Raw genomic sequence first — 13,333 nt, forward strand, 5'->3', positions numbered from 1 at the left:
CCTCTTCCTTCTTCTCCATCATCTTCTCCTTTCTCATCCTTTTGTTCTTCTCCTTCTCCTAATTCTTCCTCTTCATTTTCTTCTTCTTCTCCTTCTTCTTATCTTTTCCCCCTTCTTCTCCTCCTCCTCTTCTTGTTGCTCCTACTCTTCTTCTTCCTCTTCTTTTTCTTCTTCTTCCACATCTCCTTCTTTCTCTTCTTCCTCCGCTTCTCTTTTTCTCCTTCTCCTCCTTCGCTATCTTCTTTTCCTTTCTCTTCCTCTTCTTCATCCTCTTCTTTTTCTTCTTAACCTCCTCCTCCTTTTCCTCTTTGTATTCTTCTTGTCTTCTTCCATTTCCTCCTTCTTCTCTCCTTCCACCTCTACGTCTTCCTCCTCATCCTCTTTTTCTTCTTCTTCCACTTCTTTTCCTCCTCCTTATACTTCTTCCTCCTCTTCTCGTCCTCCTTCATCTTCTTCTTCCTCTCCTCCTCTTCCAGGTGCAGCCTCGTAGGAAGGAGTCCCTCCTCACCTGTCTGGCGGACCTTTTCAACAGCATCGCCACACAGAAGAAGAAAGTCGGCGTCATCCCTCCCAAGAAGTTCATCTCCCGGCTGAGAAAAGAAAATGGTGATTGAAGATAGAGAGTCATGTCGTGGTAGCTTCTCCTTCACAGCTCTGCCAGAATGTGCAGCTGCTGCTTATCCACCATCAGGTGTTCAGAAATATAAAATCGGAAATCTTCTCATCTCTTCATTGGTCACACGTTTAGACCAACTTCCTTTCACAGCTGAGGTTGGTGAGCGAGAAAGAGAAGGAAAGCAGAGGAAAAAAGAGGGAGAAGGGAAGCTGAGAAGTTAATCTCACAGCTGAGGGAATAAAATTGTCAGCCAAATCATGCAGCGGAAAGCAGATGAAAAGCTTATAATTGGCTGAACTTCTCAATGCCAACGCCTGCTGATTTTGTTTATTTTCTGTTCTCTCATCTGTCTCTGTCGATTTTCCATTTCCCACCTTTCTATCTGTCTTTGTATGCGTTTGTTTCTTTCTGCCTCTCAGAGCTGTTTGACAACTACATGCAGCAGGACGCCCACGAATTCCTCAACTACCTCCTCAACACCATTGCAGACCTGCTCCAGGAGGAGAAGAGTCAGGAGCGACAGCAGAACGGAAAACTGGTCCAGAACGGAGGAGGAGGAGGAGGAGGAGGAGGTGGAGGTGGAGGAGGAGGAGGAGGAGGAGGAGGAGGAGGAGGAGGAGGGAGTGATGGAGGAGGAGGAGGAGGAGAAGGGGAAAGTGGAAAGGAGACGCAGCAGACTTGGGTCCACGAGATCTTTCAAGGAACGCTGACCAACGAGACGCGCTGCCTCAACTGTGAAGCTGTAAGTGGTTCATGTCGTCAGGAGTTGTCTGTTTGGACTCGTTAATATTTGAATATGGTGTCATGTCATCCTGAGAGGCAGATTTTAATCATGTGAGGTGACAAGCTACTTTACTAGATGCACCTGACCACACCTGCAGTCTGTTTTACCCTCAGACCTGCTTTCTTTCTTCATGGCTGCATTCATTAATGTGAGAGATGTTGCTCCATACTTACACGATAAATATCAAATTACTTGTTTGGTTGGGGGGGGGGCATAAAAAGTCCTCTAATCAGCATTTTCAGCCATTCTGTTTTCACTGAAATCTACAGATTCACTGTCTCAACCATGACCTCAACTACGATTGCGCAAAATGGCAATAAATTGCAGTTACTGGACCTCAGGAGACAGAAAATAGAACAATGGAGATTTTGCTTTGTTCGCGTGTTTGTTAGATGGTGAATATCAGGTTGTTGATGGTGATGTTGGGGAGGAAAATGGTGCTACTCGATAAGGACAGCGAGAAGGTATAAAAGTAGTGCTACTTTAACCATCCATCCATTTCCAGTACACTGCTTGATCCTCATTAGAGTCGTGGGGGGCTGGAGCCTATCCCAGCTGAGTTAGGGGTGAAGGCAGGGGGCACCCTGGACGAGTCACAAGTCTATCACAGGGCTACACATAGAGACAAAGAGATGTCCATAGGTACGACTCCATGTCGTACCTATGGACGATTCAGAGGTACCGATTAACCTCAGCATGTTTTTGGACTGTGGAAAAAAAAAAAGCATTTCTTTCAACAATAAGGACATTTCTACGTGACCCCAAACTATTTATTAGGTCCATTTGAGTCCTAGCACCTGATGTGTGGTTTCTTTCTGCACTGAAAATGGCACTGAAAAGGTTCTGCAAGCCCCTTCTTGTGGTTGGAGCACACACAAAAGTTTCAGCCGCATTGAAACAGATCGTAACTTCCTGTAGTGGGCTCCCCATCGTGTTTGAGAAGCCAGCCTGAGATGATGTGAGCTTTGTGTCATGGTGTGTTGAAAGCTGCCTTTAAAAGATGGTAAACAGTGGTCACAAAGTGATGGACGTGATTAGCAACAATACTCAGTCTGTGATGTTTAAGTGATGCTCATTTGGTACTAAAGAGGTCAACATGTGCCCAGAAAATCTCCCTCACACCATTATAGTTGTTGATACAAGGCGCGAAGGATCCTTGCTTTCATGTTGTTTACACTAAATTGTGACGACCAGCAGAAATTCAAACTCATCAGGACACACAATGTATTTCTAGTCTTTCCGTGGTCTGATTTTGGGGCCCGGGCCAGCTGTAGCTTAGTTGACAGGTGTAGTTTTCTCCTGTAGCAGATCAGCGTTAGCATTTGTGTTGTTTGTTCAGAGATACTCCTCTATGAAGTTTTCACCCAGGGAGACTCCATGTTACTGGATGGTTTTCCTATTTTCTGCACCATTCTCTGTCAACCCTGAGATGATTGTGTGTGAAACTCACAGTAGATCTGCAGTTTCTGAAAGACTTTGGCATTAACAAGCATGTAAAGTCACTTAAATCAACTTCCTGGTGCTTTGTTTAAAGTTCAGCAGACTGTCTTGACCATATCTAAATGAACTAATTTCTGCCACATGATTGGATTTTTTTTTAACAAGCACTGAAGCAAGTTCCACTAATACAGTGGCCAGTAATCGAGCAACAAAAGCTACACAAAATATGAAAGCATGAAATCTGTAAATTTAAAAGAGACATCTTGATATATTGAATTACTACAAAAATCTTAAATATTTATTATTTTGCAACTTTTGTTGCTTCCAAAGAAGGACAAAACACAAAAATATACAGACATTGAATATATCTTTGGCCACAAACAATCAGATTTGACTTGTATTTCATCATATTTCAAAAAATATAAAAATAAAGTCCCTTTAAAAAGTCTGCCAAATAGTGTATTCATAGAAGTTACTTTAAAAATCTGTAGTAATTTATGATTTCATACCTACTAATGATAAAATGTAATCAGGTGTAAAAGGAAACCAAAGTGCTTTCCTTATTATCCTAAAACCTTCAACATAACATTTATTCTGTAAAACCTAGAAGAACAGCAATTCATTGGAATGTTATTATAATTAGAATTGTCCACATTTCTGCATTTCTGGCATTACTGTACTGTACTTCTGTACCTGGTTGAGGTTTGTTTGTTAGTAATGCTACATTAAGAATAGTTTTCCTTCAAGTCAGAGAATCAATGTGACCTCAAGTGCTTTTATTTGTGCAGGTGAGCAGTAAAGACGAGGACTTCCTGGATCTGTCAGTGGACGTGGAGCAGAACACGTCGATCACACACTGTCTCAGGTATGCTGTGTTCTATTCTGTTATTCTCACTTGATGAGGAATGTCGTAGAAACACCCGGAATCTCACAGCAGGACTCTTGAGGTTGTGTCTCTTTTGAACGATGGTGAAATTGTGTATTTTTTCTTTTCAACAGGGGCTTCAGCAACACCGAGACGTTATGTAGTGAATACAAGTACTACTGTGAGCAATGTCGCAGCAAACAAGAAGCCCAGAAAAGGTGGGTCATTTTATTTTATCCTTATATTTCTTCCTTTTATCTTTTGTCTTTCTGTCGTTTTCTCAAGGCATCAGCCACCCCAAGTACAGACCCCTTAACAGTACAAACGTCTCCCAAAATGTAAAGTTTGAGAGAAACTGATTAAACCTCACAAAAATTGCGCATTACCCTTTAATTTTAAGTAGAGATGTTCATAAACTATAAATGTTATTTCTAACATTTAGAAGGTCTATCAAATTCTGTTTATTACAGTTCATCAACATTTTAACAACCAATACGTTCTTGTTTAATTCATGTAATGTGTGTTTACAGTAGGGCTGCAGTTAATGATTACTTTCATTGTTGAGTCCCCCTCCATCAATTTATCAGCTGTTTGATCTGTAAATTGTTGAGAAATGTTGGAAAATGGAGGAGGAAAGACGCCAGAAAAGACTTAAGAAGCTGGAATCTAATAATTTACACTTTTTCTCTTTCAAAAAGTCCTCAAAACAGATTAACTGATTATTTAAATAGTTAGTGATTAATGTAATACTTGACAAATACATTGTTTGTTTGCAGCTTTATTTATCTGCAGATTCAGACCTTACAAACTGTACTGAGCTGCAGCTATAAACAACAACAGAGGCTGACTGTGGAAAGACTTAATAAATCCAAATAGAAATGGTAAAAAAAATTCTGTCTAATGTAAGTAAACAGAGAAAATTATCAGTGTCACAGTAAAGACCTACGAATTCCGTCACATCAGAATGTATAAATCGTAAACCTATTAACTATTTTTGTGCAGGAAGTGATATTTAGTTGTAGTTTTAAATTTGTTATTGCACAGTCCAACAGACTGGATGTATGTGAATCCATAATTCTTGTTAATGTTATTAAATTAGGTCTGAATGAACGATATCTTAATTTTACTACGGACTAAAATACCCCAGACAATCCATTTTCTGGAACTGATAGGATTTTGTTGTAGGAAAATGATTTTTTTTAAATGTAGTGCTTCCAGAAAGTATTGATACCACTTACTTTTTCCACATTTTGTTATGCTACAGCCTCATTCCAAAATGGCTTCAATTCTGTTTTTTTCCTCAAAATTCTTCACACAGTATCTCATAATATCAACATGAAAAATACTGAATGATGCACTGTACTGTGTTCTCACTGGGATGAGCACTGACATGTTGCATATTTGTGATTTTAAATGCATTTTTGTTAAATATCCTTTATCCCAAAGCACCCACTGGGAGCTTTTCGGTGTTTTTTTTTTTCTTTCTGCATGTAATGTAACTGTTTTGTTGTGACAAAAGTGGCAGATTTACCTCGAAAAAAGTTATATTGTACAAAAGCAAAACTGTCATTTCCAGCTAAAAACACTGTTTAAATTGAACTTTTATTATTTTCTGATTAATTTTGTGTAATATGAGTTAAGCTAAATATGAACTTGATGACTGCATACATGATGTTATGCTAAAAGATTGAGGCTAAAGCTAACAGTCTATGTGATTTCACGCATAGCAATTTCCTCTGCCACACACAGATTAGCTTTGGTAGCATCCATGATGGTCAGAAACACGATGAGGGGGTACTGCAGTGTTTACATGCTGTCATGAAGTTCCTTTTACTGCATCCTGTGGTTCCACAATACCCCATATCATCATACTGCCACCTCTGTGCTTCACTGGCAGGAATATGTATTCACTGTGGTAACCCCTGGTCACATTTTAGACAATTTTTTACTTGTTTTGGACAAATTTGGACTGATGTTGGTCTTTCTAGTTTACACTTTGTTCTTGAGTCAGTTTTGAGCTCAAATTTGTTTGTTTTTCTTTGTAGAGGCACATGTCATGCATGATCCGTTCATAAATTGTTGTAAAACTGAAAAAACAGTCTGCAGGGTTGCAAACATTCACAGCAAAGGGATTATTCTCTCCCACAGAAAACACTGCTTCTTACTGACTGATGCTCCACATTTGAAGACCATTTCAAACATGTTGTAGCAGATCCCAACATTTCATGTAAACCTATAAATATGGTTGGTTTATCAAAATGTCGCTTTCACACGTTGATCAGTCTCTAAATTGGGCAGCCGATGTCACTTTGACAATTTAGAAACAGATATTTTGCTGTTAGCTGTGCGGATGTGTCATCTACTGAGCTGTGAAGAAAAGTTTATCACAATCTAAAACCATCAGACAGCTACAAGCGTAGCACCACCGCCCGGAAGTTCCTCTGAGCGGACAGATACGGTAACAACTCGTTCCATTAGAAAGAACCCCCGAAACCACATCTGGCGTTACTGTAGCAACCAGCCAGCGCCTTCCTGTTACATTCTGAGAAGTTCACGATGGGCGTTTATTTACCAGCAGGTCTATTATTAACCATAAAGCCACTGGACGCTGCTTTGTCACGTCAGTCTTCTGTGAGTAGAAATAGTTTTTATGCAGTCGATGTTTGCGAGCGCCTGTTAAGTGCGCCGAGTTACATCCATTAGTTTGAAAGGGCATTGCCGTCACCTGCATTAACATGGAGCAGAACACTGTGAAAGGAGCACAGCCCAAAAAGTTGGGCTAAATTAAGGGGAGCATGCTGCAGCTGAAGCACACTTCTAGTAACTGCAAGGAGGTCCGGAAGTGTCGTGGCATAAATTTGAAAAGCTTTTAGCCCTCTTGAGTTTTTGCCCAGGACAGATCACTCTTGTTGCATGTCTTTTTGTGTTTCTCTTTCCCCTTTCCATTCAGATATTTATCAGCCTTGATTTTTTTTTTGTGTGTCTTAAATATCAGTGTGTCTCTGTGTCTCCTCCAGGATGAGGGTAAAGAAGCTGCCGATGATCCTCGCCCTCCACCTGAAGCGCTTTAAATACATGGACCAGCTACACCGCTACACCAAACTGTCCTATCGCGTCGTCTTCCCCCTGGAGCTCCGCCTCTTCAACACGTCTGGGGACGCCACCAACCCCGACCGCATGTACGACCTGGTGGCCGTCGTTGTACACTGTGGCAGGTGGGCCTTTATTTTTAACTCCATGTTAAAAATGCATGAAAAAGGGAGCTGTTTTCTCTGCTAAACCTGCAGCATCTGCAGTGGTTTGTGTGTTATTGTTCAAACTTTGGCATCACAACTCATCAGAAATATATTCAGTTCCGTTTTCTGTTTTAGTTCTTGTCAGATTTTCTGTTAATTCATTTTTTCAGCACAAAATGTGTGAGTTCCACTTAATGTTGCTCTCTGCTCCAGTGCTTCTGAGTGTTTTACAAAGTAGTAGCGTGTAATTACTCACCTAATCATGATTGTGAATGATTTAATGATACATTTTTAAATACAGTTGTGCACAAACTCTTTATTCTGGCAAGTGTTTGCATTTATTACCAGATTAAAGCTTACCAAATTAAATCATTAGTAAAATGTGTAATGTAATCCACTGCTGTGTCTGATAAAACTACAGGTTACGAATAGAAAAGTCTACATGAAGTAATGTAAAAGTTTACACATCAGGTATCTGTATTAGGGGATACCTGATCTGATATTTAGCATTTTTCTGAATTTCAGTATATTGGTAGGAGCCAATCAACACTGAGGGATAGATGTTGAAAAGTTGTCTTTATATTAAACATATAAAACATATAAATCCATGCATTTCTACAGATTTTTGTGTTGAAGTTTGTATTATTCTAAATTTTTGCTTTTAGTTTAAATGTCCTTAAATCTGCACAAAGCAGTTATTGAGCTCCATGATTACTAATAACCAGTATCAGCTCTGACAAAAAAAAGAAAACATATTGGCCAACACTTAATATATATAATACAGTTAATATTTTCTGCTGCAAATCCTTTAATGCAATGTGGTAGGTAATGTTTTATATCTAATTGTATTTATGGTTAAGACATGTAAAAACACGACGATTTCATTATCATTTTTTTGTTAATTTAATAGAAAGGCTAATATAGAAAATCTGCAAATATTTTTCATATAAATTGTCAGAAGATGTGAATAGTCAGTTCTGAAGAAAACAAGATAACATCTTAATTACATATAAAAGTACATAAAATTACATGTGCAGCTCATTAAATTACCCTGAAAATAGCCACGGGTTCATAGAATTCAGGCTTGTCAGACTACTGTGTGAAAAAAATCTATTAAAGTCACAGTCTATATGAGGAATCATCCAGCAGTGCTCTTCATAAAATAATATTATTTATGGGTTTAATTGTCCACATGAGCATGGATGATTTTAAAAGTTAACATTTTAATAAACTTATACAGTCAGGGAGTCATTTGTAGTAGCTACATCAGAAAACTGCTAGAATGTTCAAAGGAATGTTGTGTTTTTACTGGATTAAATACTGTACAGAATAATGTGGTTAACAAGAAACATCCCTGCCATAGTTCTGTTTGTCTCCTAATCCATCAGAGGACATAACATTACTGCACTTTGGACTTCTTTTCTAAACGTTGATGTATTTTGCTCATACTTAGGCCAAAATCCGTCATGCGTCAACTGGGATAAAACCTCAAGATGGATTAAAAAAAAAAACCTTAATAAAAGGGGGAATAAATCCATGTGTCCTGCAAATGTGGCTTGTTGCTGTGTTTTTTCTTGAGCTGCTCAAATGAAAGTTCCGTGAATCGTGTTCAAATGTTGAGATGAGTTGGGGTGATTCAGAGATGTGGAACGTCCTCAGGCTGATCATCTGACGTCAGCTGACGTGTGAGGGAACACATGAAAGTTATTAGTCTCTTTGTTCCACCTGCAGCTGCATTTGATGTTATCCAACACTTTCCTCAGGAGGACAGACGTCATATGTAAACACAGAGTGTTGTGTCTTAATAACCACATCCACATTCAGTGTTTTGACTTGCAGCTCATTAGTGAAACATTCTCCACAATAGTAGTTATTTTTACATTTTTTCACTGACTTAGCCCCAGTAATAATGCTCAGTTCATATTGTTACTCAGGAATAAAAGGAAACTGCACATTTAAAGTCTTTTAGGTATTGTTTACCTAATGTTCCCCCTGTGTTTGTGCCCCTCAGTGGTCCAAACCGTGGACACTACATTACCATCGTCAAGAGCCACGGCTTCTGGCTGCTGTTCGATGACGACATCGTAGAGGTAGGACGGCATCTTCTCTATGTTTCTGACAACCATGTTCAATTTAATCATCTCAGATTGGTCAGCAGTTAGTTAAACTAGGTGTCTCTTTCATTTTGTAGTAAATCAGACACCTTAAAATTTGAAATATAACCAGGAAATAGTTTCCATTTAAAATGCATAATGTTAATAAGTAATACAGCTTACAGTGTAGTAAAATCCTTAACATTTTATTGTACATATTCTAAATATGAATTGAAAAATCTCAAGTTTAACTTTATTCTTTTATCAATTAATAAGTAAAATTCTTCTATTCTTGCTCTAGCTTTTTGTGTTCACTGTCAGGATCAAAACAGGTAGAAAGTGAATAGTAAGAATAACGACACTATGTACTACTGAAGCTGTTCTTAATATCTGTTTAAGAATACAATAACAATAAAATAGAAAGTTTTAACAAAAGACCAGCAATAACAGCAAGAAATGTAGAAAAGAAAACAATACAGACTTTTCACTGAGGCAAAATATGATCTAGCACTTAATAAATTAGCAGAATTAACCCCTTAAGCTTCAGTGTACCGCCGGCGGTACACCTACTAATTTGCATAGGAATTTCAAGAATGTCCGACGGCTGCAAACACAATTATACAAACACTATACGCCGATGGAAAGCTTAGATTCTCATGAATCCGCCGGTATAAACCACTTTAGGATGCGATTACCACAGCGGGTGAGAAAAACACATTTGTCCGACAAAAACGAATATTCATCCATCCGTTCTCTATACACGGCTTCACGGCTTCTCTATACAGCGCGACTCACATTTCCGGGTTCATTATTACACACAAAAAAAAGATTCCCCAAAAAACCGCCATAATCCAACCTTTTACATCCAGATGACACAAGCCAGTAAACTATTTTGTCCAAAACATGTCCTGAAGTCGGTATAAAATCCCCGAATCGATCATTTTCAAGGAAATGCACCTCGCGATGCCCGACCAATATTCCCCGTGTTTTTCGTAATTTTTTTAATTTAAAAATAGAATATTAGCGATTTTTTGTACTGAAAACGGCTGGAATTGACTGAAGCTTAAAGGGTTAACCATAATCAGAGCGTGTTCCAAGTAATTAAATGAATAAGATTTGTCATTTAGAGTAAGAGATAAAAAAGGCTTAGTCATTCTCAATTCTGAACTAAAAAAATTCTGAATGAATTCTCAAACAAACCAACATTTTAAGGTTAAAAATAATAGTTACTAAATTGCCCTCCACAGTTCCAGCTGACATCACTGAAAACCAACCACAGCATTAAAATCCGTCTCATCGGGAAGCTTCTGTCATTCAGAGCCAGCAGGAATTTTAAATATCTGACCTCACAGGCTCGCTGTAGATCCTGGCGCTCCTGAATGTTGTGTCTGGAGTTCCTGCGACGTTCCGACCTAAATACCTGACCCTGTGTTAAATAACCAGCAGATAGAACAGGGTTTAGTGGTCAGGATATGAGCAGAGGAGTATTAGATGAAAAGAAAGAAAACAGCAGTAAGGAAATATCTGGAATGAGAATAATGCAGAGCAACTAAAGCGCTCCTTGATCAGGTAGATAATTAAAACTATGAAAGACAGCCGCTACTTCTCCTTAATGTTTACTGTGTGCAGGCAGGTGATGCCGTTCTGGAGACTGAGTTTGTGACAAACTTTTGGTTATTTTTAGTTTTTACAAAGCAGCTAATGATTCCATTTTTCTACTCCAACCATCTCTGTTGTCATGAAATTGCCGCTCCACCGATCCCCCGCCGCCTCCGCTACAAAACCATCTGCTTTCTGGTCTGATGTGGCAGCAGGGGAAAACACGGCAGCCGACACAGAAACAACAGTCTGACATCCTTGTAGCATGTGTGATAGCGCTCGACCCTAGTTGAACGCTTTCCCAGCTTCAGTCTCAGAGAGACTGACAGCGTGATAATTCATCAAACCAAACAGAGGAGATCTGCTGCCAGCGTCTGTCCCCGTGACATATGAAGGTGTATGAAGTTAAAAGTAAAGCCTCACTGATGCTAGCCAACAGCATGATGTAGCTCTTTAGTCGTTGGTATGCGTCCAAAGCCAAGGCTCGCTGCGGCCAAGTAACCTTTCAGTTTGTTATTTTTCTCGGCGTGTGCCAGAGAGAACGGTATGCCACAGCTATCAAACTATCAGCAGTTAACTGGCTGTGCAGCAGTGATGATAAAAATGTTTGAGGGTTTGTTCAAACTCAGTCTGTATTTAGAAAAGAACTCCATCTTTTACTGCTATGTATTTATCTTTTACTAACTATTGTCTGCAGATGTACTGACAAAGACCACTAATTGGGAGAAAAACAGGTACTGAACAAGTTAAAAACGCAAAAAAATTAAACCCATTTTCTTTCCAACATGCTGTTATTGGTAGTACTTTGCAAATAATTTGTGAAGAACTCTGTATTTCTGGAGAACATCCTCCATTTGATTATAACCAATAATTAATTTATTACATTAAACTTTGACCTGCATGTATTTATCAGTAGACTAGTTGTACATTTTAAGCTGAATAAAAGCCACTATACGCTTAGAAAGAACTGAAAATAAACTGCATAATTGGACTCAAATTACCCATATTTTTGGGGAAAAACATGCTTTAATATTAGTCTGAAATTACAGACCCAAAGAATAAAGCATTATCCAAACATCTTTAGATGAATCCCTACAGCTGCAGCTGAACGTTTACTATAATACTTGTACACCTACATTTAACTTGAATTATTTGGTAAGTTTAAAGCACCAAATGATTTATAGCCATGCCCAATGTTGATTACTCATGAGCTTTTATGTAAACAGCAGGTTTCGTCTAGCTGGAAATGACAAACTAGTGACCAAAAACCATAGTGATACAGATGCTAATGGTAAATTTTAACTATTTTGTCCATCTGTACACCACAGATTGAACACATAGTTGTTCTTAGTAAAACTCTACCCTTAGAAGGACCTTATCAGTGCATTTGCTTATTATACTCCTTTATTTTAAGTGTATTTCACAATTTTACTGATATTTTTAGGTCACATGATTCGGTATCCGTACATAACGTACACATGCATAACACCATATGAAATGGCCACATTCTTTGGTGCTGGGATTTCTGATCATCAGTAACTAATAATTCTAAAAAAATATTAGTGCTGCATTTCTGACAATGCCATATGGAGGAATGAGCAGCGCTCTCTGAGTGCTTTCCTAGTTTCCATTTGAGTTGAAAATGAATTAGCAGAATTACACTGCAGTTGTGTCATCATTTACAGTGATGAAAGTCTGCAATTATTCATGTAAATGTTGCATCAGTGTCATTTACAATGCATTATAACGTAATGGTAATGTGGGTGAGTCTCCTAAAAGCAGCATAATGGAAACCAATAGCTGTCTGGGATGGTAGAAAAAACACTGAGAGTCCACTTTACGAGGTGAAACCGTATAGTTTAATATAGTCCGACACACCTGCTCTGCTGTAAAACCGACTTTAATGATGCCTGTAATGTTTTGGTTTCTGCTGACATTGTCACAGAGGCAGTTATATTTCAACATGGTGGGTCAGGGTGTTGTAACATGCTGAACCACCGGTACGGTCATTTTAAAACCAAGTCCAAACAAAATACGCCAGTCCTCCTTTCTGTTCCAAGTCTGGTTCTAGTTCAGTGATGCTTCCAGTTTGGCCAAATGAAACCTCAAATATACACATTGAAGGGATTCTTTAGGCATGTTTTCCCGATAAAAATGGTTTATTTTAGTTGTTAGAATACAGCTTGGTTACAGTCACCACGGACTGATGTTTAAAACTGATGCATATTTTTCCACTACGGTGGGATGGATTCCCACTCAAACATCTGGTCCGGGAGATTCCGCTGAGTTTGCAGAGCAGAAACACGAACTTATCATTTTTTATGGTTTGTGGAGCTTTTACCCTGCCAGTCTTCCTCTTCTTTTATAAGTTAATTTTGTGGGTTTATGAACAATCTGTCTGTCTTTCCACCTGGAACTGAAACAGTTTTAAAGTTGAGGCCAGTTTTCTGTCACCACTAAACCCAAAATTGGAATATTTCAGTTTGTTTTCAGTCCCATTGTCTTGCTTTAGGGCATGGAAACTGCTGGATCTCATAAGAAACAGTTGTCAGGGTTGACTCAGGATATTTACTCATCTCATTTTTTAAAACACAGAGACAATTTAAAACCATTAGAATGACAACACATAACAAAAGTAAAAAAAAATCTGACTATAATCAATTAAGGTTTAATAAAGTAAGATTTAGAAAACGTGACAAA

At 38.6% G+C, this 13,333-nt stretch overlaps 1 protein-coding gene across 1 annotated transcript in view; it reads left to right on the forward strand.

The window, feature by feature from the left end:
* Nucleotides 1-13,333, forward strand: part of usp12b (ubiquitin specific peptidase 12b) — a 31,421-nt gene that overhangs the window by 11,568 nt on the left and 6,520 nt on the right. Inside the window, exons 4-10 of the mRNA XM_051944091.1 lie at nt 477-606; nt 1,036-1,188; nt 1,234-1,358; nt 3,629-3,705; nt 3,840-3,923; nt 6,723-6,920; nt 8,953-9,031. Coding sequence (XP_051800051.1) covers nt 477-606; nt 1,036-1,188; nt 1,234-1,358; nt 3,629-3,705; nt 3,840-3,923; nt 6,723-6,920; nt 8,953-9,031 — 846 coding nt within the window. The remainder of the gene's footprint in view (nt 1-476; nt 607-1,035; nt 1,189-1,233; nt 1,359-3,628; nt 3,706-3,839; nt 3,924-6,722; nt 6,921-8,952; nt 9,032-13,333) is intronic.

Source organism: Acanthochromis polyacanthus, chromosome 23 (genome assembly GCF_021347895.1).
Source record: "Acanthochromis polyacanthus isolate Apoly-LR-REF ecotype Palm Island chromosome 23, KAUST_Apoly_ChrSc, whole genome shotgun sequence".
Taxonomy (NCBI): Eukaryota; Metazoa; Chordata; class Actinopteri; family Pomacentridae; genus Acanthochromis; species Acanthochromis polyacanthus.